General features: G+C 42.6%; 1 protein-coding gene across 2 annotated transcripts in view; it reads left to right on the plus strand.

The window, feature by feature from the left end:
• Positions 1 to 27,157, plus strand: part of UBE3C (ubiquitin protein ligase E3C) — a 118,006-nt gene that overhangs the window by 28,785 nt on the left and 62,064 nt on the right. For both annotated transcript variants that reach the window (XM_002925260.4, XM_034640112.1), the window contains exons 5-13: positions 2,439 to 2,554; positions 2,965 to 3,122; positions 6,918 to 7,071; positions 7,714 to 7,934; positions 8,530 to 8,684; positions 12,391 to 12,578; positions 20,761 to 20,847; positions 25,328 to 25,485; positions 25,635 to 25,867. In XM_002925260.4, coding sequence (XP_002925306.2) covers positions 2,439 to 2,554; positions 2,965 to 3,122; positions 6,918 to 7,071; positions 7,714 to 7,934; positions 8,530 to 8,684; positions 12,391 to 12,578; positions 20,761 to 20,847; positions 25,328 to 25,485; positions 25,635 to 25,867 — 1,470 coding nt within the window. The remainder of the gene's footprint in view (positions 1 to 2,438; positions 2,555 to 2,964; positions 3,123 to 6,917; positions 7,072 to 7,713; positions 7,935 to 8,529; positions 8,685 to 12,390; positions 12,579 to 20,760; positions 20,848 to 25,327; positions 25,486 to 25,634; positions 25,868 to 27,157) is intronic.

The following is a 27,157-nucleotide window of genomic DNA, read 5'->3' on the forward strand; positions in this document are numbered from 1 at the left end:
GAAGCCACTTTTGTGTTTTTCTAAGATGCTCCGTGCAAAGCTAGGTATATATGTCTGTGTCTCCTGCATTTTCTCCCTTAATTATTTTTTATTATTATGACTTTAAATTAGGGCCTCTGCTAAAATAGTGTACTCGGATTATATTGAATTATTCTGGGGTTCATAATTGCTTCACTTTTGTTCTTGACAAAGTTGCCCTCCACTTTGGACAGTACTGTAAAATGCTTCTAGTATAAGTGTCCACGATCAAAGATGCCAGCTAGTCTGTGCTCAGCTTCCCTGGAGTTAGTCTTGGATTCCAGGAAATTCTCGTGTCATTGTCTTGGGAAAGTCACTTGCCTTGCTTCAGCTTTACATCCTCCGTCCTGATTCCGGTACCTTTTTGCTTTCCTGGTTGACGCCCTCATTTTATTAATACAGAGCCTCAGTTGACTTCCCAAGAAAGGATGAGTAAGGTTTTTTTAAAACTTTACTCATCTGCATTTAGTAAATAGTAACAACAAAAAATTAGGCAAAGTAAGTGTTTATCATACAACTTTTTGGGTGGTGTTGGTATGTTTGTCCAGGTTGTGAAATACAGTATCAAAACACACTCCACAATTGCCTGGGTGGGTGCAGTCGTTTAAGCGCCCGACTCTTGGTTTTGACTCAGGTTGTGATCTCAGGATGGTGGGATCAAGCCCGGTGTTGGGCTCCGTACTCAGCACAGAGTCTGCTTGAGATTCTCTCTCCCTCCCACTCTGCTCCTCCTCTTGCACTCTCTCTTCTCTCTCTGTCTGTTTCTCTCAAATAAATAAATAAATAAATAAATTTATTAATTAATAAAATCTTCAAATCATAGTCCAGAGAATGTTTAAGTAAAGTATCACTACTGCTTTGAGTTTTCTTTTTTATTTCATAAGCAACTTGAAACATAATTACTTGGTTAATATGTTGATGGCCTTATTCTTGAAGTTCCTACAGTTGCCCTTTAGACTTTTATGTTTAGTTATCGTATCTGCTATTTTTATTTGTTAAGATGGCATGCAGTGTAGAATGAACTACATGTCAGAGTACAGAAAGTATTGTATCCTGTTGGTTCCTGAGAAAATACGGACAGGGTAGCTCCAAACACCTCAAGAAGAAAGCTTGTGTGTAGGAAAATTCGTATTGGGCATGGGTCACAGAGTTATTTCCACCCAACCTAGGACCTATTGTAATTTGTTTTATAAAACGCTTTTGCATTTTAGTATTTTGTCTGATAACATTTTATTTGAAAGAAGTGCGTCTGTCAGAGAAGAAACTCCTGAAAGATAACAGGCAAAGAAAGAGTGTGGCACATTTGTAAGTAGCCACACTTAAGAGGCTGTCTTAATTTTAACTAGTTCTAAATGGGTCTTATGAAATGAACAAATAACAGTCAGTTTTACAAATATATAGTGCAGAAGGTGGAAGAGATTCCTTGTTAAGTGTTGAGTTTTCAAAATCATTTATGGTAGCTACGTCCATAGCAGGTAGGCCTCCTGGGTGAAAGTTAGAAATCTTACTCAACATTTGTAGAATTCACTGCCCCGTCATTGTGTCCAGGAGAATGGGCGTCTGGTCACGCTGGCACATCCTTGACTTTTTTTTTTCCAACTCTACTGAGGCAAAGTGGCAGATAAAATTTTAAGATATTTAAAGGGTACGCCATGGTGATTTGACATATGTCAGCGTTATGAAAGGATCTGTCTCGTCTCTGTCACCTCACATACTGCGTACCTTAGCTTTTACTGGGCGTAGTGGAACTGTATGACCCTCTTTCATACCAGAGCTTCATGGAGTTGGGGGAGGGGAGTATCCAAAAGGAAAGAGTGCTGGAGACACAAAGGCAAAAGGTAAAAAGAAGAAACAGATATCCATGTGTACCTTATGATTAATATTGTATTTCTCATGTATTTTTACTATGGATTGCTGATTTTTGCAAATGAGCTGTTTTTCCGATTTAAATGCTTCTTTTTTTTTTTTTTAAAGATTTTATTTATTTATTCGACAGAGATAGAAACAGCCAGCGAGAGAGGGAGCACAAGCAGGGGGAGGGAGAGGAAGAAGCAGGCTCCCAGCAGAGGAGCCTGATGTGGGGCTCGATCCCATAACGCCGGGATCACGCCCTGAGCCGAAGGCAGAGGCTTAACCGCTGTGCCACCCAAGGCGCCCCTGTTTTTCCGATTTAGATGGGTTTTAAGTGTAATTTGTTTTAGTAATAAATTTAGTGATTTCTCTTAATATTGATGTGCTATTTTAAGATAGAAAATCCAAGACGTGTGGTATATACTACAAAATAAACCCTGATTTAGAAGATAAACTTTTTGTCATCTTTTAAGTATCTGTTTACCACGTAAGGAAATTTGGAGTGTTATGTACTGTAAAAAATGAGCTTTTTATGGATTGAGAGTGATCTGTGTGTTTTGCTGTTTCAGATATGGATGTATCAGAACTTAATTAAACACAGCTCTCTGTTTGTCCAGCAGTTGGATGGATCTGAGAGGCTTACATGTTTATTTCAAATAAAGAGGTTGATGAGCCTCTGTTGCAGGTAAATCCCATCGTCATCAACTTCTCACAGGTGTGCAAAGTCCTAAAGTGCTCTTTGAAGGAGTTAATAAGCACTTTTAGGGAGATGCATGGATTGTAACACTTGTCACACTACCTTTGTGGTCTTTGATTTTCCTCGTCTGTTTCTCCCTCTGTGACTGTGCATTTTCATCTCTACAAACCCAGTGCCAGCATGCTGCTTGGCACTTAAAAAGTGATCCAAAGGAAGTGTGAGGGACAGACTGGGTGGTGATTGTCCTGTCTGTCCTCGAGTCGTGCCTGTTTTCAGAGACCTCTAGTACTAGAACAGAGTGGCTCAAACACCATAGTGAAGGAGAGTCATTTGCGGGAGCTTGGGATGACATTTGCCATCCAGTAAGTATGTAAATATGTTTTGTTCTGTTTTTACAGGTTATTGCAAAACTGTAATGATGACAGTTTGAATGTTGCACTTCCAATGAGGATGCTTGAAGTGTTTTCATCTGAGAACACTTACTTGCCTGTGTTACGAGACGCTAGCTATGTGGTGTCCATCATTGAGCAGATTTTGCACTACATGATTCAGAATGGTAGGTAGCAGGTGGGAGCGGGGCTGCGCGTAGGCAGGATGCTCTGTAGACCTTGCACACGTGCTCTGAACACCTGGAGTGATTGTGACAGGGCACTACGGAGGGGCGCGCCTGCTGGAGGCACGAGTACCGACCTTTGTCCTCAGCTCTTCCCACCCTAAACGTTTGGAAATGGGGCCCACTCTTTAAATTTTCCTGTTGCTTGAAAATGAAGCAAATGAATGCACGCTTCCAGAAACTGTTGCGGGTGCTTCGCTTACACGTCCCTGGAGCATCCAGTCCTCCCGCAGATGAGCCAGCAGCCGTGTCCCAAGCTGGTAGGAGCAGTAGTGCCGCAAGTATGAGACACATGTCAGCATAATCTCAGTCTTCACATCAGTTCAGCAGAGGAGTGGAAGAGATGGAGTCTGAGTTTTCTTGCTGACTGCGTGTTAAAGCTTTTATGCATTGACACTCTTCTGATAATGACAGCACTGTGTAAGGTATAATAACCTGGATCCGAGCTTCCTCTGAGGACACATTAGTGACTGTGAAATACATAGGATTTCTAAAACTTTTGTGATGAATTAAGCAGTGTAAAACAAAAATTTAGAAATCTGACTGCCAGTTATCTCACAGCTGGAAGTCAAACACTGGAGGGCTTGGACTTCAGAAGTATTAGCATTAAAAAAAATGTATGTTATTGGTCATAAGAGGGGCTATAGGTGGTTCTGGAAGGCAGGAGTCACTGGTAAAACCATAAATAAATTTCCTTTTGTTTTCCAGAGGTGATGGACTAATCTAGGCTAAACCTAGCTAATTTAATCCTCAGTACTAAAACTAAAAATTAAATCCGTAAACATCTCAACCTTAGCATTTGGCTTAGGTTTAAAAAAAAGCGGGGGGCCGCCTGGGTGGCTCAGTCAGTGAAGAGTCTGCCTTCGGCTCAGGTCATGATCCCAGGGTCCTGGGATCGAGCCCTGCATCAGGCTCCCTGCTCAGCGGGGAGTCTGCTTCTCTGCCCTTCTCTTAGATGTGCATGCATGCGAACGTGCGCTCTCTCTCTCGCTCTCAAATAAATAAATAAAATCTTCTTTAAAAAAATGGAAACCTACTTAGTTTGTTGAAAAATTAGGGAGTCAACTAGAGGTAAATTGAAACCTGTGGGATTTGATCTTTTAAAAAACCAAGTAATGGTAATTAGAAATCATCCCTTGTATCAGTTGATGCGTTATTGTGTCTATCGACTTAAGGCTAAGCAATCCCTGAGAATTTTTACTTTTCTTGTTTTCTAAAAGTGTAAAGAACATAACTAAGAAATGCATTATTTTGAAATGTGTCTAGAAGTAGAAAGTGTGTCACAATCCTGGGGTGAAACTTCTGCTTCTGGCACCTTCTGCGGGGACACGCGGTGATGCCATCAGGTGATGCCACAGCTCGGTGTGGTGCTCGGTCCCGGGGCCGCCGTCCGTCGCATGCAGCGTTCGCTGCTGACTGTGCTCCCTGTGCTGTGCTTTCATCCCTGTGACTTACTGACGTCACTGGAAGTTTGTTCCTCTTTGTTCCGTTCACCTGGTTCCCCGGCATTAGGAGTCTGTGCAATTGGGCACTGTTCACGGATTATAGTTTGTATTGTTATACATTATGTGCTGTGACTTAATGTGGAGTTCCCTGACGGACACAGCAGAACTTCGTCCTCCAGTCATGCGAGACTGACGTTCACATATTAATGGTATAATATTTTAAAATTTTCTTGACGTGGAATTTTTTAAAAATCTTGATGTATTCCCTATGCTGTCTTTTTTAATTTTATTTTTATTTTTAAATCTTCATGACTTTCTTATTTTATGGCTGGAAGTTAGTACTTCTTAGTCCCCCTCATCTGTCCCACCCACTCCCATCTTCTCATAGCAGAGGACATTTCAGGCTTCTCTGTCCAGTTCCGCTAGTGATCAAAATATAGGAGGTTGGAGTGAGAGTTACAGATAGGCCTAAGGGTGAGCACTGAGCAGTCAGTGTTTAGTGGTCCTGACTCAAGGGCACATTGTGGTGTCTTTCTGATCAGATGGGGGCTCCCAGTTGTGGGGTAATGGTGATAGGGGTGGAAGCCCTGCGGGTGGCGAAAGGCAGAACAAAGAGGATAGAAATTTATTGAATCCACAGCAGGGAGCAGAGGCTGGGCTGTCTGCCTGGAGGCAATGGGTGGGGGCTGTTTGTAAAGGGGGAAGGTGAGGAGGTCTGGGGACACATGGAATTTTCTCCCTTTTTTGGTAACTGCCTAGTTGTAAGTAGCCCATTGGTCAGTTAGGGCCTGTGGTTATTTCGAGGTAGGTCGCCTGATGGGCCTGTCTTGTGTTCAGCCAGGGCCTTGTGCCCTCATCAAGTTTCCATTGCTCAAACCTGTTGCCTAGAAGCGGCCTCTACATAAATTTGTGTAGGACTGTTTTCATAAAGTAAACCAAATGGATTGTGTTTTTAATGTGCGCTGCCAAATGTGTCTGGACAATAATGAGACGTTCACAAACTGCACCTGAAGATTGCTCTTATCCCTTTATGGAGAGGGGGCAAGTATATTTAAGAGACTGTAGGATTCAGATCATCGGTGGTGCCAGAGTTAATGTTCATTGCACACCCCACGGTCCCATCCAAAGCTTAGTCAGGTCAGGAAAGTCATGCTTCAGCTTGAATTCCCTGGTGCCCGTAATGTGGTCTCCAAAGCCATCATTTCATCTAGAAGGAACTGAAGAAAGCCCTGGAGAAAAGGCTGGTGGGTGCCAGGTCCTGGCTCCTGGAGGCCAGGACAGGTGAGTCTGGAGATGCCCCCCGTGAGCCGTGGCGCTCAGGCCTGCCCAGAGCCGGGACGGTGGGAGAGTCCATGAGGGTAGCCGCTGCAGTAGCTTGCAGTGTGCAGTGTGTCAGTGAGCTTAAGTCCGTGACTTCAACAGGCTTTTTATTTATTTATTTTTATTTTATTTATTTATTTATTTAAAGATTTTATTTATTTATGTGACAGAGAGATAGCCAGCGAGAGAGGGAACACAGCAGGGGAGTGGGAGAGGAAGAAAGGCTCCCAGCGGAGGAGCCTGATGTGGGACTCGATCCCGGAACGCTGGGATCACGCCCCTGAGCCGAAGGCAGACGCTTAACGATTGCGCTACCCAGGCGCCCAGCAGGCATTTTAAAAACCACAGAACTGGTTAAATACTCAGAGGGTGCTTAAGAGGCAAATGAAAGCCATCACAATATATGGGCCGTACTTGGATCCTGATTCAAGCAAACTAGTTAAATAAGATTTATAGCAAGAGAGAGTTGGAGACTGGAGCACTGACTAAATGCTTGAGATAGCAAGGAATTGTTGTTAATTTATTTTAGCTGTCATAATGGTATTTTTAAGAAAAATAAAGTCCTTTGAGACACACTAAAATAATTGTATTTTATATTTGCTTCCCAATGAATGGAGGAGTGGGTGATGGGTACATGGAGTTTATATACCATTTCAGGCTACCTTTGTTTTAACTTTAACTTAATAAAAAAGTTGAAGGGACTCCTAGCTGGCTCAGTCGGTAGAGCTTGTGACTCTTGATCTTGAGGTCATGAGTTCAAGCCCTACATTGGGTGTAGAGATTACTTTAAAAAATTAATAAACTTTAAAGGGGGGGGGCATTGTCTGTTTAACTAGTAACATTTAACAAAAAAGGAAAGTTGAAGAAGAATTAACTTAAATTTGGACCTGTGGGGATTTTTAAAAATTGACACATTTTTTCTCATTATGATTAAGGTAGCAAATTTTAAATATGTGTTTTTCCTTTCTTTTAGGGTATTATAGATCTCTCTATTTGTTAATTAACAGCAAGCTTCCATCAAGTATTGAATATTCTGATTTATCTCGAGTTCCCATAGCAAACATCTTGCTAGAGAATGTTGTGAAACCATTGCACTTTACTTACAACTCCTGCCCAGAAGGAGCAAGGTGAGGACGGGCTACTTTACTGATTTTGTAGCTTCACAGGTTCTGTATCTAACAATAACTTTTACATGGGTGCTATTTTACGTATAGACTTCAAAGTCAGATTTTTACTTTGTTAATGTGACTCAGTTTAAAGAAGTTTTCTGTTTCATGGGGCGCCTGGCTGGCTCAGCCGTTAAGCGTCTGCCTTCGGCTCAGGTCATGATCCCAGGGTCCTGGGATCGAGCCCCACATCGGGCTCCTGCTCAGTGGGAAGCCCGCTTCTTCCTCTCACACTCCCCCTGCCTGTGTTCCCTCTCCCGCTGGCTGTGTCTCTCTCTGTCAAATAAATAAAATCTTAAAAAAAATTTTTTTTTAAAAAGAAAGAAAAAGTTTTCTATTTCTGTTTGGCCTGTACCCTAATATAAATTTATAATTCTGATGATCTGGTTATTTTCCTGTCTTCTAGTAGCTAATGAAAGGTATGAAAACATGGCAGAGTTTTCTCAATAGGGAAGGCACAAGATCCGTTAATTTCAAGGCAATTTTGTTGATACTGAATGCTTAACTTCGGTTAATTTAGAAAAGAATATTTTGTAAGTTAGTTTTAATCAGTGATTTTATGAACAATATGTTTCGATTAAAGCTCCCGTTTTTCTTTTTCAGGCAACAAGTTTTTAGCGCCTTCACTGAGGAGTTGTTGGCAGCACCTTTTACAGATCAGATTTTTCACTTCATCATTCCAGCCTTAGCGGATGCACGCGCTGTTTTCCCTTATGAGCCCTTCCTGAGTGCACTGCTGTTACTGGAGAGCAGGTGCTCCAAGACAAGCAGTGGGGCACCGTGGCTCTTCTTCTTTGTCTTAACTGTTGGCGAGCATTACCTGGGTATGACATACAGGGCGGGTTTCACCTGAGCTCACACATACGCAGTACGAGCAGAAGGAAGTCAAGAGAGGGGAATCCAGTGCGGGCGCACGTTTTTGTCAGGGCGGCCTCTGGGGAAGCGTGTATTTGTTGAAGATCTGTGTCCGAGACAGGGTCCCTGGGGAAAGTTTCTAGGCACGTACAGTCCGACGCAGGGACGCCTTTCTGGCTCCATCAGTGGAGCGGGTGACTCTCGATCTCCAGGTTGTGAGTTCGAGCCCCACCTTGGGTGTAGAGATTACTGTGAAAAGGGGGGGAGGGTCCTGATTCAGATACATGTTACAAGGCCACACAGATTCAAAAGAATTTTAAAGTCAAATGGGAGAACTCCTGTGAGTGCAGGGATATCATCCCCATTTATGCTGAACTTCTAATGTGCGCCTGCTCTAGAATTATGGCATCTTTCTTGATATATTTTCATACATCTGTACATGAATTGTTAGTATTCTCATAATAAGCTGTGGTCAGAAATGTCTCTCTGAATATAAGAAAAATGATGCCTGAGTTTTCAGTTTCTGTTTGATCCCTCCTAATGAAATGTTACTGTTTTACAAAGGGACCCTCTCTGAGGAAGGACTGCTGGTGTATTTACGGGTGCTCCAGACCTTTCTGTCTCAGCTTCCAGTTTCACCTGCCGGTACAAGCTGTCAGGATTCGGCCAGTGACTCGGAAGATGAGGGTGAAGAGGCAGACAAGCAACCGAGTGCTCCGGTAACTCCCGGGGGCCAGGGGTCAGCCAGCGGGTGACACTGCACATCACCCCATCTGATTTTGAGGTCACTTTTCACTTTGTGACCATCCTTATTTTTAACTCTCTAAGTAGTACATTAAAGTGTCCTTGTCGTAAACCATTCAGACTGCAGATGAAGTCCCTTCCCCTCCACGGCCACACTGCTCTTTCCAGAGAGGACCGTCCTGGAGACTGGGGATTGGGGTGTTCTTCCACGCCTTCTCCTGCCCATCCATAGACGTATATGTGGGGATACATAGTTGTGTGGGTTTTTATGCAGAGTAGGCCATGCTGTAGATTAATTTAATTGTTACTTGGGACATTTTCCTAGAAGTGAAATTGTTGGATTAAAAGGCTAATCAGTTCCTAGTTCTCAGGAAGGGCACTTACTGTGTGCCAAGCACTGTTCTATTTTTAAGAATTTTTTTATAGCAGCTTTATTGAGATATACTGTACCATAAAATTCGCCCTTTTAATGTGATGTACGGTTCAGTGATTTCTCAGTATACTCGTCTACCTGCAGCCACCACCCCTTGGGTAGAGCGTAGTCTGCACAGAAACCTGTGCCCGTCAGCAGCCACGCCCTCCCCTTCTCCCTGCCTCAAAGGGAAGAAAGGTTAAGTTCCTCCTTACCCTAGCTTGTGGACACCAGGTAATGTCTCCTGTTAATTTTTGGCAGGTTTGTAGATGACAAGTGTTACGATTTATTTGAAGATGAATTTTGAATTTATTGTCACATATAATCTCTGTGGTCCCCTTTCTCCCGTTGCTCACCTAGCATGGTTTGCTGTGTGTGTTCAAGGAATAAAAAGCTTTGTATTATACACACACACAATTTGTGTGTCTTCAGTGATACATCTGCTGCTTTTTCTTTTAATTACACAATTGAAATAACTTGAGATATGACTGTCATGGGTTTAACTATTTTTTTTGTTAGGAAATTTCACATTGATTAATACTCAGTCCAATCCCGGGAAGAATACTCCAGAGGGCTCAGGTTTTCCAGAGAAAATAAATCTTCAGGATCTTGTGAAGTGAAGGGATGTGCTAGCACTGTGCCTTCCGATACAAATAGCTTCATTAGCAGAGATGAAAAAGTCATAATGATAAAAGAAAACAGATGAGTCATTGCCCCTTATAGCTAAAGGAAGGGCTAATTACAAAGGGGCAAAAGTGAGTGTTTTGCTGGAAGATGGAAGTCTTGCATCTGTCAGAATTCAGAACTGCACACAAAAATGTTAATTTTTTATATAGTAAAAAAAATGTGGGATTCTTTAGATGGAATGTAGATAAAACTTTTTTGTTTTTAGAAGACATTTCTTTAATGCTTAATTACTTCTAGAGAAGCTGTGAAATTAAACTGTTTGTACACAGTACAGTTTGTATGCACATGAAGACGAGGCTCCGGGTTGCGTCTGCTGGAGAGATGCTAGGAGATCGCTGCTCACTGTGGACACAAACACAAGAGCAGAACATGAGACGCAGGAAACAGAGAAGAACGCTCAGGCTCGCTCGCTTGTGGTTAACACTTCTGCTGCATGTAAAAAGTGCAGCTCGTCTCCCTCCCTGTTTATCGTATTTTATTTTTTTCCTCTCCCTTCCCCTACATTCTTCTGTTTTGTTTCTTAAATTCCACACGAGTGAAGTCATATGACATAAGAGACTTTTTTTTTTAAAGATTTTATTTATTTATTTGACAGAGACAGCGAGAGAGGGAACACAAGCAGGGGGAGTGGGAGAGGAGGAAGCAGGCTCCCAGTGGAGGAGCCTGATGTAGGTAGGGCTTGATCCCAGAACGCTGGGATCACGGGCTGGGATCACGCCCTGAGCCGAAGACAGACACTTAACGACTGAGCCACCCAGGCGCCCCAAGAGACTCTTAACTCTAGGAAACAAACGGAGGGCTGCTGTTGGGATGGAGGTGGGGGGTGGGGTAACTGGGTGATGGGCATTGAGGAGGGCACGTGATGGAATGAGCACTGGGTGTTGTATAAGACTGATGAACCACAGACCTGTACCCCTGAAACAGATAATACACTATAAGTTAACTAAATTGAACTTAAATTACAAAAAATGTTTTTAAAAGCCCATAAGACTATAGATGAAAATGGCTTAGAACTTTTATTTTGAAGTTTCTAAATGTAAGGCTTTGACATGTGAGCCATTTCATGGGCTGGGCATCCCATAGTCATTAAAATTTTTTTTGACAAAACTCCAAAAAAAAGTACAGCTTAATTTTGTTACTTACATTTGTGGGAAATTTTAGTCCACTTTATTTTTCTTCCTTAATATACAAGGGTTTCAAGGTGTGTGTTACTGGAATTATGTGACTTGGTACTTTTGATTCTCTTTTTCATTTTTTTCTCTCCATTTTTCCCTTGCATTATTTATTATCTCTCCCTTCCTGTGCACATTTGGGTTCAGAACCAGTGACCCAGTTGTAGGCCAGGTGCTCGGCAGATCTGACTCAGACTCTCACTTTCCGGCCGGCTCTCTTGACGGCTGCTTAGGTACCGCATTCTTCTTCCTGTGGCGATTGTGTAGAGTCTAGTTTGACTGAGGTTTTTCCAGAGTCAGATTTCACTGTTTATAAACTCTGAGGTTTCTGTATCATCAGTTATTATAGGTGTATACTTTAAGTACGTACACTACAAAAATAGTGCCTCCGTGCTCTTTTCCTGACTCCTTCTATTAGGTGCATCCTCTTTACAGATTCAAGTTTGGCAGACAGAATTTATTACTTTTATCTCAAGAAATGTTTTATTTGGTAGATTATTATAAATTACATAAATTATATCCATTTAAGTTTCCAAACAGTGCAGTCAGCAGTACCCAGTGTTGTGTTTAGATATTCATATTTATAGGGGCGCCTGGGTGGCACAGCGGTTATGCGTCTGCCTTCGGCTCAGGGCGTGATCCCGGCGTTGTGGGATTGAGCCCCATGTCGGGCTCCTCTGCTGTGAGCCTGCTTCTTCCTCTCCCACTCCCCCTGCTTGTGTTCCCTCTCTCGCTGGCTGTCTCTATCTCTGTCAAATAAATAAATAGAATCTTAAAAAAAAAAAAAGATATTCATATTTATAGATACTTGGATATATACGTGCATATATGAAAAAAGTATGTATCTTTGGTTAGTACCCCAAATAAGTAAATGCACGGTGTCTTCGTTCAGGTTTTATTCAGTGAATCAGATCTTTAGAGAGATTAAGATATAAAATATCTCCCTTTGATTTTTAAAAAATAAATTATATAATATTAGGACTATTTTTGCTTAAGCTGTAATCTCCCAAATAATTTAAAATGGAAATTCTGCTAGATGATGATATATTCCTACACATGTATGCTTAGTACAGTGGTATCTAAAAATATGAAATTAATTTTTCTTACAATGTCAATACTGAAATATTGTCACATCAGTAGCCAAAAACTGAGTATTTACAGTTCCCGTGGTGTTCTGCTGGATAAAATTGGTGCCTAATAGAGATAGTGACTGTGGAACTCTAGAGAATTTCCTATGACTTTAATGGATGCATTTGGAGAGATACTGATTTGTCCATTGTAATGTGGGTAACTTCTAGATAATGCCTATCTTGTATTTTCACTTGAAGCAAAATCAGTGTGTGTGTAGCATAGAGGGTCATTCCTAACAAGACATCGTTCACTCAGAGCAGCGTATCTGGTGTGTTTTAGGAGGATGGTAGACTGTCCGTCCCGTACATCACAGAGGAGTGTCTGAAGAAGCTGGACACGAAGCAGCAGACCAACGCCCTGCTGAACCTGGTGTGGAGGGACTCTGCCAGCGAGGAGGCCTTCACTCTGATGGCGTCCATCGGCCACACGCTTATGGTGCAGCACCGGATGGTGGTGCCCAAAGTCAGGCAAGTGTCGTAGGCACTGCGTGAGCCTTCCCCCCATGCTTCATTTCGGCCTTCCTCGGGACCGGTTTCACCTGCTGCTTTCTGATAGAATGTGTATGATGGAGGGTTCAGCTGTTCAAGCATTTCATGGAGAATAAAAGTTGGTTTTTCTTTCCTAAACGGACTGATAACTGTTTGAATCCATTTTCCTGGCCTGTCATGTATCAAGTGAAATAAACTCATTTTTTTAGAGTATCTTGGAAATGAGAGTGGAGTTTAGTCCTAGCCACCTTTTTAAACGTTGGACTCATGCCTGTGTTATAGAACCAATATGTTACATATCTTTGAGGTTTTCCCACAGCACTCTGTTTATCAGATCGCCCTCGACGGTTTACTCTAGCACTCTGAAATTTTTGCTTTTCAAAACTTTGAAATAAACTTTGAAAGGGACAAAACAAAACATACAAGTTAGAATGTGGCTTATTTGTACTGAGGTAAGTAAGTGTGACCGTAATGCTAAACTGTTCTTCCTCTCTAATTTGAGTAATAGTTCACTGGTTTCTTGAGAATTTAAGAAATATTTAACAGAGTACAGGGCAAAGATACGTAGTAGTTCTGGGAGGAACAAAGGGGCTGACATTACGTAGGCAACCTGCCAAAAGGTGCTGTCTCTTGATAATGTAGGTCGTGTGTTATGTCGGATGGTTTATGTGTCCCTAAAGAATCCTCTTCTGTTTCTATAAAATGCTGTCCTAGAACATGAAAAGAGCTGTTGGTTTGGTTAGGAAAGCATTCTTTGGAACGAACTGTATGCAGAGAGCACACCCCTAGCCGAAACCCCCTTGTAAACACTCACGCAGCCACTAATGAGATCCCGTCTTAGCGCCCTGGTGTTTATTGCTGTTGGAGGAAGTAAGATGTCGGTGAGACTGGGACCCCTCGATTAGGTAATTAGCTCTCTGTCGGCTAATTGCGTTCGGGCAGGATGTGAGATCTCAGGATCATCGCGGCTCAGGGAGGACACTTGCCTTTATTGAAGCACAAAGTCCATCACTTTGGACGGTAATTCCCGGAGTTCAATGCATCACTGCCCTGGTCTGAGGTTCACTGGTCAGCTGTTTCCAAAAGGTGTTTAATGGGTAAAGGAGCTTTTTATGGAACCTTGATTTTATGAGTACCGTACCTACTTCCTCTAAGAAACTACTCTGGGATTTTATTTATGGTTTAAATCTATTAGGGTTTAAGTATCTAGAATGTTTTTCATAGCTCAGGAAAGCAAGTAGGCTTACTTCCACTGTGGTAGATTTTCACTGCTTTCAAGTTTGTTTGTTTCAAGGTATTTAAAAGATGATGAATGAATTCTAGGGCTGAGGACTCCCTGTCAGCGCCCCTGCTCTCGTACAAATCCCTCTTACTGTCATGGTTGGGATTTGCAATTTTAATTTCTTCTTCTTCCTCCTTTTTTTTTTTTTTAAGATTTATTTATTTTGGTGGGGGAGGGGCCGAGGGAGAGTGAGAATCGTGCTCAGGCTGCACACGGAGCACAGAGCCTGACTTGACTGGGCTCAATCCCAGGACCCTGAGATCATGACCGGAGCCCAAATCACGAGTCAGGCACTCAACCAACTGAGCCACCCAGGCGCCCCTGTACTTTTAATTTCTGTTTAACATTGTCAGGATGTATAAAGGAACATGGAGACCCTTTTTACATTGATATGGAACGATTTCCGAGATAGACGTTTAAGTGAAGAAAGGAAGCTTTAGTACAATGTGAATAATAACCTACTTTTGTGTCAGAATGGTGGAAAAAGTAGGAACGTATGTTTGTATTTCTGTAAAAAGTCTTGGACATGTACACAGGAAATTCATAGAACTGACTATTCACATGTCTGGCTGTGCTGGGGAGGTCAAAGAGTGGAGGAGAGTGTGGACTTCTCACTGTATTTTTTTTAATGATTTTTATGTATTAGAGAGAGCATGAGTGAGGGGAGGGGCAAAGGGAGAAGCAGACCCCCTGAGGAGCACTTGATCCCAGGACTCCGCGATGGTGACCTGAGCTGAAGTCAGATGCTCAACTGACTGAGCCACCCAGGAGCCCTTCAGTGTATGTTTTGTGATGTGGTTTTGAGTTTCAGATCATGTGAAGTACTTAAATTGAAATAAAATAAGTAATAAATGAGTTGCCAGCTCCTTTTATCAGAGAAAATTTGTAAATCTTGCCATTAGACTTGGGACTCTGAATAAATATTTGGATATACATTGATTTTTTCCTTACAAAAATATATTCACTATTTTTGCTATGAATAAATACTACATGATTGTATTGTGAGAGGAAGAACAAGCAGGTCATGTCCCAGTACCCACAGAACTAAACCCAGAAAGCTGGGCACTTACACGGACATGTGAGGGCGGCCAGTGTCCAGTGAGTACTGAGCTTGAACCCTGGGTGACTTAGAGCCCAAGTTGGCAGACAGTAGGTTAGTGTGTCATTGGATGGGTTTGTGCTGTTCAGAAGTGTTACACGTAGAGCTGAGTACTGTGCCCTTCTGTTTCCCCTGCCTCTGGTCACGTCTCACCCTGCTCTGCCGGGGCGGGGGCACCCCACAGGCTCCCCAGCAAGCCTGGCCCTCCGTGGCCTTCCTCTTCTCAAACCTCCTTCCTCTGTTACCTTTGCAGACGCTGTTCTCATGAATTTCCCTTTGCTTTTGGGCTTCTCTTTCTGTTTCCTCCATGAGCTCTTCTTTGTCTCTGTGTTTCAGTGTTTCCTCAACTTCCTTGACTTCTTTTCCCTTCAGTTTCTTTGTTTTTTCCTGCTCAGTTGATTCTCTGGGTGATAGAAGTGGCTTCAACCACTTTCTGGAGCTCTAGACTCCTGTTGAGCTGCTAAACAGGGGCTGTCCCCCGACCCCTTACATACTGCCTGAGATTGAGCTCAGCATCTTTCCCCAAACCCGGGGGTTATGCTGGGGGAGCCACTAGCGAAATGTGGTTACTTCACTTTAAGTTAATTACAATTAAATGAAAGTACAAACCTAGTTCTTTGGCCACACACCTTGCCACATTTCAAGTGCATAGTGGTCACGTGTGGCTGGCTGGTGGCCGCCATATTAGATGGCACAGCGTAGACCATTCCCAGCATCACAGAAAGTTCTGTTGGACGGAGTGGCTGTAGAGTTTAGGCTTGGATTCGTTCCTTTCTTGGTGATCCCACATGCGTTCAGTCACTGTGATATGTGAGTGCTATGTTCTTATGCTCTAATTTTGCCAGACATGTAACCCTGTTACTCTCCTACTCAGATATCTGCCAGTGCATCCCCTTGGCTTTCAGGAAAAAAATTCATTTTCTGTAGTTTATTGATTTGTTCTGTATCCTTCACTTATCAAGTGTTTGGTTACCTCTCTGCCCCAACTGTGCCCACACTGGCTTTCTGCCTCCCCTGTGTTTCAGGCCTGTCCCATTTGGCCTCTGCTAGACCCTGTCCAAAATGCATCTTCCCACCTTGTCTTATCTTTCTTGGCTTATTTGTCTGTTAGATTCATGCTAGGTTATCATCTGTCAGAGGCCTTCCCGAGTTACACACTGAGATTTCACCTGTAATTCCAACTTGTAGTGACCTTTTCATTTTATGGCAGGTACTTCCTGTTAGTGCTAATGTCAGGAGTGGGGCTTACAGCCCGGGTGCTGGACGGACTTGTTCTTGGTGCTCAGCTCTTCTGTTGCATGGACTTCTAAAACCTTTGAAATGGAATTTTAAAAGGTAGTGTTTTAGGGATCACAGAGGTTGGTATTATAATTTGCCTGTGGTTTTCTTGAAAATACATCCAATCACAAGGCCTCACAGATAGTTTTATTGCAACATGTGCTTCATTTTTCTACCAAAAACTAATAGAATGAGCCAGCTTAATTGTATTTTGTGTTGTGAATCGTGGTTCAGAGAATCATGTGCCTGGCAGCACATGGCTGCTGTCCTGTTCTCTGAGCGCTGTCAAGTGTGCATGGTAATGGACACTCTTTAGGTCTGGTTCACGAGGTCACGTCTAATAATTTGAGGCAGCGTGAGTACGCACGTGACTTCACTGGGGAAAACACAGATTCGTATTGTGTTTTATATTGCAGATTATATTGCTTATGTGTTTGTAAACAAATTTTTATAATTTCTTTTGAAAATATTGAGGCTGGATACCTACAGAGAGAAATTTACTTTTTACCTGTGATTTCATGCTGCTTTTATTATCAATGATATTTTCAGTACATTCGGTACATTTAATTTGCTTTTGATTCATGTTACAATGTTCTGTGATAGAGGCCAAATAAGATTTTGAGCTTTTAAACATTTGAACACATAATGATTTTATTATTTAATCTATTTTGAAGTCATATATAGATTATAAACTAATCGATAATCATTGTTAGACACATCAAATTAATAAGTGGTCTTGATTTGGTCAAACTTAGCAATAAGTGAGTTTTGAAACTTTGAAGAATTTTCTAAACATTTATGAGTGACACAAGTAAACTTGGAAGAAGCACGTATGCCGCCTACATTGACCTTACGTGTACTTTTAAGAGTAGTAGTAAATAGTAAGGAAAGCACCCAACGGAATGAATGCTGCTTTCCCCACTTGACTGAAACTGTAGTATGAGTGAAAGTTCAGTCTTAAATAAAAGCAGTCGTCTGGAGGAGGTGAACTGTCTGTGTGACCTGGTTGTGGTTTTCATGCTAGATCGTTGACCGGACAGAGCTGTGTGTCTGGACCTTCTCTTAGTTCTCAGCATGTTTGTGAAGAGAAATTCTTTGGCAAGTTGCCTCAAACTGAAATACATCTTAAAATTTTTGTACTAATAAAGGAAATTTAGCATGTATTTTTAATCTTACCTGAGAGATGAAATGTTGTATGTGTATTCTAATAGTGCTCTTGTCAGACAAGTGATCCTTTGGGCAGGAGAACACAGAGTATCAGGTCTGTGCTTGTGTGCTACAGGGAAGCATGGTCTTTGGGTGGCTGACCTGTCCCGTTTCCTTTACCTGGGACACCTTCACGGTGTCTGGAATGCCTCTCCTGCCTTGCATGTGCGCTGTATCCTCCACCGTGTTCCCATTATGACTTCGATAGTCCCTGCGGACAGCTGGCCTGAATTTACGACTCGAGTTGAAAAGGTTGCCCTTTACTAAGTAACTCACAGGGTTATCTCAGCTGAATAAAACTTATCCCAGTATACATAAAGAATATGTTACTCCTTTACCTTTTAGCAAGAAAGCTCCAAACTAAATAACCTTCAGTAGTTTATAAAAATGTTTAATAATTTGTGTTATTTTTGCCTATTGCATGATTAATTTAGGAAATACAATTGTTTCAAAGTTAACTGAAATACAACTTTTGAAATATGTAGCCATTGAAATGGTGTTTCAGAAATACACACACACACACACACACACACGGAAAGATGGTAATTATAATCTTAAGGGGAAAGCTGTGTTGTAAGAGAGTATACTGGGAGAACCCATTTCTGTTTCTGTCCACATAGTATCTGGGGGATTTATTTCTGGGCATTAAGTCTGGTTATTTCTGGGAAGGTGGGATGAAATGTTGCTAACGCTCTTAGATCATATTGTGTTGCTCTTAAGAAAAAAGAGCAAAGGAGACTCACATCGAAAACACGTAATTTCTCAGATTTTTTAGGTGCTAAGTTTTAGCATTTGTATGTAACACAATTTTAAGGAATCTTGTTTCTATCAGTAAAATTACACTAGATAATTCATTTTTTTTAAAGAACTTGGTTTCTTGATTGAAGAGAAATAAGGCAAGCAAATATTACCTTCTAGAATTCTTTTGTGTTTTTCATAGCTTTCCTCTCTCTGTTTTACCTGTGGTTGTTTGGACATCCTTCATAGGACATTAAGGTCTATAAAGGCAGGAAGGTCAGATTTAACACTCTCTGCGTGTTAGGTGTGTGGCCAGCATTCTAAGTGTCTCAGAGATGGGCACACAGTCCAGTCTTCAAGCACAGCTCAAGTGTGCAACAGGGGCGTCCTTTTGTTTTGGGAAGTGGAAAGTTTGGGTGGGAATTTCCTTAGACATTAATGACAGGGATTCAGCGTGTTGGAGAGCATGGGGTTTACATTTCTCTAACTACTTCTGAGACTCACCCGGTTGAGCTTTCTTATGAATGAGGGTCGTGTTGTTACTTACTCTGTGCCAGCACAACCCATGGCAGACCTGACCCACTCCTTGAATCATCGTGTGTCTGAGCTACAGCCCCTTCGTGTCCTGAGGAGCACAGACTGCTTGTGGCCTCCGTGGCACTGCAGAGTGGGGGGGCGGAGTGATGTAAGAGACTCTTCGTGGCCAGGGTTTCAGGATTCCCAGTCAACTCCACACACTCTTTCCTGCTGTCTCTTGTTTGTAAATGACTGTGCTTTTATGGCCATTTGGACATCTCAGAATGCACCGCCCTAAAATGAGATTGGATTTTTTAAAACCAGTCCTCCATAATCCCTGTTGTGTACTCAGAAAATGCCAATACTGAAGAATGTATCTGATATTCTGGATTGAATGCAGAAAAAGACTTGATTAATCAGTTTTGAGATACTTGTGTTGATAAGCGACTTCCTGTCTAAACTGTTCATTTAAATTAATTCACTCCTTGTAAAATGTAGTCTGTTACGGATCCCATACATTCCATTCACCGTACGAGTCACAGTAACTATGACAGTTACGTGTGTGCAGAGCTGCGGGTGTACACTGTGGGGTGTTTTTACTGGGACCGTCCGGCCGTTGATGGCTGTTTCTTAGGCAAAGAAGTGTGGCCTCAGGGGCCGGTGGCCACACCACTGAGGAGACAGGAGAACCCTCTGGGACTCAGGAGCCCGTGCTGCTTCTCGCCGCAGGCCGGCTTCGCACCTTGGGGGTAGGAGCCAGGCTCTGAGCTCTCTTCCACCGCGAAGATCAGCAATTCGGTGTTCGCTCCGGCATCCCACAGAAAGTATATGAGACCAAGTGATTTGCAGATTTTATCTGCACGTTTTCATTCCGGGATCATTCCTAACACACCCTCTGATTGCACTCATGTTTTCCTACTGTCCTAAACCTTTTTTACCGTAGTTTAGTCTCATAAGTTTGAAGTTTAATTTTTGACTTGTACACTTATAAAAATGTTTTATGCAGGCTTTTTTTCTGATGATAACACTGTGATGAGAAAGTATCCTATTACAAAACAGCAGTGTACCACACAGGGTTAAAGTTAAATAAACTTCTACCCTGTTTTAAAGATTTCTTTATTTAATTTGAGAGAGCGAGGCAGAGCGCAGGGGGGAGGGCAGAGAGCGTCTCAAGCAGATTCACACTGAGCACGGAGCCTGAGATCATGACCCGAGCTGGAACCAAGAGTTGGGAGCTCAGCTGACCGCACCCCCCAGACGCCCCTAAACGTCTACCCTTTATCCACACAGAGTTTTAGTCTTTGTAATCAAATTGATATTATACAGGAGGGTTTTTAAAAACCTTTAAAATATACTTTTAGATCTGAATTCTATTTGAGATGCTAAACATTAAAAAACACATTTTTATCTGTTTCAAGAATGGTGACTTAAGGGGCGCCTGGGTGGCACAGCGGTTAAGCGTCTGCCTTCGGCTCAGGGCGTGATCCCGGCGTTCTGGGATCGCCCCACATCAGGCTCTTCCTCTATGAGCCTGCTTCTTCCTCTCCCACTCCCCCTGCTTGTGTTCCCTCTCTCGCTGGCTGTCTCTATCTCTGTCAAATAAATAAATAAAATCTTTAAAAAAAAAAAAAAAAGAATGGTGACTTAAAATTAAGTATTTAAAAATTTTTAAATGTATGATTAGTAATAATACTAGTACCACATAATATTATAGCATATTAATATAATACGTACCCAGAAGGTGAACAAACTCGGAGCAGCCCGTCTCTTTCTCTTGGGGTGGACCTCGCGGCCCCACCTCAGGACTGTCGAGCTCTGAAACCGCACTCGTGGCCTGATGCCTTCCGGTGCTCATGGTGCAGGAATGTTTCCCACTTACCCCAGCAAGCAGCCTGGCGCAGGAAGCATGCTGTTTGTGGAGTTAAGACCGACATTTTCTGAATTGTATACTACCTTCAGTTCATAGCTTTCTTGAATTTTGAGAAATATTTTGAATACATATCTGCTTATTCTCACTTATTTTTTCCCCATTCCCTTTTTAGGCTTCTCTACAGTTTAGCCTTTAATGCCAGGTTTCTGAGACATCTTTGGTTCCTCATCTCTTCTATGACAACGCGGATGACCACGGGGTACGTATCACGTAGACTTACAGATTGAGCTTATGTATATGGAAAGCGACAACCTAATTAAAAATACCCGAAGACACTATTTTAACCTACTACTTACACTTTATGTAGGAAAAATTCTAGATGCTCCCAATTTCATATAAAGAAGAAATGAATGCCTAATTTTACAGTTGTTTTCCTGTATACATTAAGAATATGGCTTTCTCTGGGAGTAAATTTGTTTTTAATATCCTACTCGTTTTTTTTAAAAACCATATGACTTTCCTGCATTTTTGATAGTGAAAACACGGAGTTAAAGAAAATTTAACCCCATTACAGATATTAAAACATATTAAATGTTGTAGAAGTTGGTTTTTGAAACTTTTTATTCACGTAATTTGATTTTTCTTATTTGAACCATTATGTGACTTGAAGTCTGGAATCTTTAATATACATATTTTAATTGAATGTATACTAAACATAGAATTTAATATTCAAACGGCCTTTGTGGTGAGCTGACCTAGCCCAGTGCCTCCTTGACTCTCTCCTCTGTCAGGAGTCCAAGGTTCCTCGTCTCTGCTGTGATAGGAAAAGCTGAGCATGTGACTCAGGTAACCAGAGACTAAACTTACAAAATACAACTAACTGTAGTAGTTATTACAGCAGACTGCAGAGTGTCCCATGAAGGAAAGACACCTCTCAATTTTAGGGCAAGAGTTGGAAGGGAGTGTCCTTCTGTCTTTTTCTCGGTCTCCCCCTCTCCTCCCTCCCTCTTCCCACTCCGTCCCTCCCTCCCTTTCTTTCTTGACAGGTGGTTGAAAGAATTTCTGGTGCGTGGGGGGGGGGTGTGGACTGTGAGCACACGCTGGTGGGGTCTGTGGCATGTCCGATGGTGGCGTGCAGAAAGGACGCTCACACTGCGGGCCTTTGTCTCACGGCCGCTCCTGTGCGGCGGGGGCCGGCACTTGGGTCATCGCACAAACTCGTCTTACAGTAATGGAGTGTCGGTCTGTTAGGGGTATCACTTTGAGCGACCTGCTTGGTTTTCTTCATTTAATGCCCATGCCTCCGAAGTGAGTGATGATGCCACAGCGGCTGCTGACCCTCACACGGGTGACCTGAGCAGGGAGAGGCGGCAGGATTGGAGAGACCTACAGTGCCTTAATGTCCAGAAAAACTCTTTCACATCCTTTCGTTTTCAAATTAAAATGTAAGGCTTTTGTGTATGTTTTGTTTGTTTTTCTGGTGCCTTTCAGCCACTTATGACTATGCCAGCCTTGGCCTGTGACAGGTTTGCTTAGCGAGAAAAATGAGGGATCGTTGGGACAGGAAATTACCGTTGGTCTCAGAGTGTTTCAGCTTAGCAGCAGACACCCTGCCATGGCTCTGCCTGACTATTGCCTGTTTGTTTATGGCGTTTGTCTCGTGGTAAGGAAATGGAGTCATGGTGTGTGAAAGAAAAATGAGGTATTACTACTTAAACTATCAGTATTACTTTATAAGTATGTAAAGTTACACAAAATTTTTTAAACTATTTATTTCTTAAAAACCAATTTGAGAATTTGGGTTTCACCTGTTTAATTAGAGTCCCTCAAGAAACTTATGATGGGATATATATTAGGGTTGTATTAATACAATTTAAGTCTCTTGAGTTTACTATTGGAATAAGATTTAAAGTTGAAATGCTGATTTTTCTGAAACTGGCATTGAGTTAATTTGGAAATAGTTTCATAACAAGACTTACGCTGGGACTGGTCAGTTGTGGCAAGCGTAACGGCCATCACAGGAGCATGAGAAAATGTGCATTTCCTTGTTGACTCCACGTGCTGGTGGCCTGGGTTAAAAGCCCGGGGTCGTGACCTCCCAGGCTCCGGGGTGACTGAGGTGCAGCTGAAGGTGCAGGAGCAGTCCACGTGGACTGCTGGCTCGTCTTTGCTGCTGGACACCCTGTTTCCAGAGCCTCTTGCGAGCTGGCACGGGCCTTCTTGTCTTTCACTCTGTGCGGACTGCGTTGACTGTGAGCTGCCCGTTTCTTGTCGCGGGGACGCCAGCAGGAAGTAATACTTACGCTAGTCTAAGCAGGAGTCGTAAACTTCTTTCTCGGCAAGAAATCATTCAGTAGCGACTTTTGTAGAAGAGAAACTCTCGTGGAAAGGGATGTGGTTGCCGCAGACGCAGCGTGGGAGCCGTGCTGCAGAGGCTGTGTCCGGAGGCGAGGAGTTTACCTGTGGTCTCAGGGATGCTCACGTGCCAGCCTGCTCTCCCGAGTTCCGAATCAGTTTCTTTTCCATTACAGTCAATTACCAATTTCGTATTTGCTCATCAGTCTTTGAGACTGACCTGTTTTCAGAGGAACGTTGGAGTCAACGTTAATGGCAGAAAGAGTGGCCAGGAGAGAATCCAGAAACACGTGCGTCCTTTATGTCCCTGCTGCAGGGGACCACGGCACACATCTGACCCTCCTTGCCAACCACATATTCAGTCATTTAAATGAAAATGATTCATTCCTTTTGTTTGCCTTATGGGGGTTAAGGAGAAAAAAATAAGCTAATGTTGAACAATTGCCCTCATTGTGTCATAGGGAACCCCAGTGTGAGAGCGTTGCACACACTGACAGGCGTGTGCTAAACTGCTGGTGATGGTTGAGTGCAAGGACTGGTGACGGGGGACTGCTGGGGGCTGGCATGTCTCTCTTCCAGGTCTAGGATTACCTTCTCCACCTGGCGGCCGGTAACTCGACCTGTACCGCGTCCTCCTGAATAGCCTTCGCTCATCACTGTCCTCTGTTGTTTGTGTGGTTCTACGAGGGAACCAAGAGACACAAACCATTTTTATGATATCAGTGAAACGTGACATTAAACTGTTTTTCTTCTGTATGTCAACACAGTTTTACTGTGTGAACGGCCTGGTACTAGGCTTGGTGTGGAGTAACTCAGGAGGTGGAGAAGGGCTCCTGCCCTCCCACGACTCGCCAGTTCAAAGGGAGCCTCCATGCCTCTTTTATCCTAACATCAAGAGCCTTTTTCTGTCATGCTGGCTTTGGCTGTGAGGTAGGACAGTTGTACTCTGTCCCTTTTTATATGTCCTCACTGCGTTTTTATTTTGCTCCTCTCAGCTAGCTCTGAGCGCTGGGGCTGCACCAGCAGTAAGGGCACGTTCAGGACCCAGGTACATACGAAGATGGCTTCTCCTTGACAGCGGAGTTCAGGCTGCACATCTGGGTCCTGGTCCTCACAGCCCTGTTGGTGGCAGTGCTCGCCCCTGAAGTGGGCCCCACGGAGATCTAAAGCTCCAAGTGGCTCAGCCCAGCTCACCAAAGCCCCACCAGGAGTAGAAGGACATTTGCCTGTTCTTAACTTCTGCCTTACTCTCTTACATGAGTTTTGGCTGTGGTGGGCAACCAGCTGGTAATTTGTGGATCCTTGGTCGTAGCACATCTAATATGTATCTGTGGTTTTGTAGAAATGGGTATTCCAGGTATGAAGATCAGAGAGTGATGTCACCCACAACATCGGCTAGCTCAGGACTGATAGAAGTGCTGTAGGGGACCACAGGGCTTCATAGATTGGAAAGAGCCTGCAAGTGAACCTCTGGTCACTGAATGCTCAACAAGACAAGGAACCACATTGAACCAAGGGAGAAAGAGAACAGATGCCAAGTGGGAGAAGTAAATTTAATAGCTCACGGCTCTTCACACGTGAGAGAGACGACAGGGCTCTCTAAAGATCACCTTCCTTTAGAGCTGCTTTAGGGTGTCTCAGGACTCCTGGCAGAAGCAGTAACAGGAGCTGGTAAACAGATGTGGCTAGTAGAAACCAGGCCCCGGGTACAAGGGGGAGACTTTATTCCTGAAGGTTTTATCAGGGTTCAACACGCAGCAGTTTTAATGTTCCTGAGTAAGTAGCTGGATAGCTTTTTCATGAGACCAGCGTGATGCTTTGTTAAATATGTCAGGTGGGGAGGGACAGTTTTCAACCTAAAAGTAGTGGCATTACTTCCTGTAACCCTCTGTCTGGGGGCCACTGGCGCACGCGCAGTGACTGCCTTCATCCGGTTGATCGTGGGAGCACAAACGTTAGTGAGGAGTGGTGGCTGGGTGTCCTGCTTCCTAATTGGAGCTGGTGACCAACCCATGCTGTTAGAAGAAGAACCTTCCCGGGGCGCCTGGGTGGCACAGCGGTTAAGAGTCTGCCTTCGGCTCAGGGCGTGATCCCGGCGTTGTGGGATCGAGCCCTACATCAGGCTCCTCCACTAGGAGCCTGCTTCTTCCTCTCCCACTCCCCCTGCTTGTGTTCCCTCTCTCGCTGGCTGTCTCTATCTCTGTCAAATAAATAAAATCTTTAAAAAAAAAAAAAAGAAGAAGAAGAACCTTCCCTTCCCTTTGAGTAGTTTAATTGCTAATATGAATGTTATTTTCCCTGATGATGTTTGTCTGGTGTCACATCTTAAACTCACTCCCAGATTAACACTGACCTTAAAATCACCTTTTTTCTGCCATTTCAAGGTCTATGGTGCCACTGCTCCAGATGATCTCTAGGGGCTCCCCCATGTCTTTGGAAGACTCCAGCCGTATCATCCCTCTCTTCTACCTGTTCAGCTCTCTGTTCAGCCACTCGCTGATTTCCATCCATGACAATGAATTCTTTGGAGATCCCATAGAAGGTAAGAGTTTTGAGGAATCCGTGTTTTGCTGCTTCATGGCCCATACGTTTTCATAGATGATAGAGAAGTTTTAAGCTTTTTAAGTCTTTCACTGTGCTAAGGAATGAAGAAAAACCAAGTGTGACAGAATATTGGATCATGTTTTCCAGTTGTAGGTCAAAGACAATCATCAATGATGCCTTTTACTCTAGAAGAGCTGATAATGTTGTCTCGCTGCCTTCGAGATGCCTGCCTAGGGATCATCAGGTTGGCTTATCCAGAAACAAAACCAGAAGTTCGAGAAGAATATATTACAGCATTTCAAAGTATTGGAGTTACGACTAATTCTGAAATGCAACAGTGTATACAGATGGAACAGAAACGATGGATTCAGTTATTTAAGGTACAGAGGAGATGGGGTTTTTTGTTTTTGTGTATGTGTGTTACTGACGTCAAATAATGTACAAATGTGTTCTGACTTGACTCTTTTCTTACGAATAGAAGTACAGGTTTGTTTTAGGCATAATTTTTACTTTGCAAAACTTTTTTAAATGAAGAAAAGTTCATTTTCATTTTACCTTTTTGCCTTCTTTGAAACCCTTGTTTTTACATTGTTAAGTGCATCTTTTATAAGTTGCTCTAAGTACTTTGAGTGACAAGAGGAATTATAAATAAAATTTTAAAATATTTTCAGTTTTCACTGAACAATCTCTTACAGATTTTATTTTTTTAATCTTTTCGGAAATTGATTAACAAAGGTGGGGGATAAGGTCATTAATGCAAGTTGCGTGTAAATTATTTTAAAATATCTTCATTTTTAACCATGCAGAGAGAGAAGTTATGAGTTACTGTGGCTGGAGCGCTGGCAGAAGTCACCACCGCTGAGAATATAACTGTGGGGTAGAAAAAAAGAAAAGAAAAAGGGTGCTTGACTTGCCATGAAATTTCTGCAGCAAACACATCTAGTCAGCTAAACTCGCTCATTAAAGGAGTGAGAGCAGAAGAAGTGCATTTTCCAAATTGAATGCTGGATTTACAGTCCCTTTAATACCCGCGACCCCTCGCACACTAATGTGCAGTTCGAGTCATCAGCTGTCCCTTCAGGTCTTTTATCACTGCTTTTGTCAAGCTATCTATTTAATTGAAAGAAGTTAATTGAATGAAAATGATCAACTAAGCTTGTATTAATATTGCTAATGGAACTTTCTTCTTGGCCATGTTTGGAGAAAGATGTCAAGCTAGACTTTAGGAAAGGCCCATTAATGCTTGCACTTAACCTGATGGGCTAATTAAGGACTGCTTATTCATCCGACGAGTGCACGATAGTCTCTATCCAGCCCATTCCGCCTGATTGTACAACACATTTCACTTACAAGCATTAGTAGCAGGGAGAGTAACTGATAATGTTTTGATTGCACTGAACACAGTACTAATGCATCATTGAATTTATAATTTGTGCAGATTGATGTAATATATGTTTGCACAATTTATTTTAATTACCTATCTCTGTATTCCCGAGTAAACTTTAAAGGGCACACGTTGAACCCTTAATATATCCATTCTTAAAGATTGACGACTTTGCAACTTTTCTAAGTTAAAGATAAGCTATCTAACTTATTTCAAACATATAATTCTTAGGGAAACTTGGCTAGATATGTGAATTATTGTAGCATATGTGTTTTTCTTCAAGTAT

The sequence above is a fragment of the Ailuropoda melanoleuca genome, chromosome 1 (assembly GCF_002007445.2).
Source record: "Ailuropoda melanoleuca isolate Jingjing chromosome 1, ASM200744v2, whole genome shotgun sequence".
Lineage (NCBI taxonomy): Eukaryota > Metazoa > Chordata > Mammalia > Carnivora > Ursidae > Ailuropoda > Ailuropoda melanoleuca.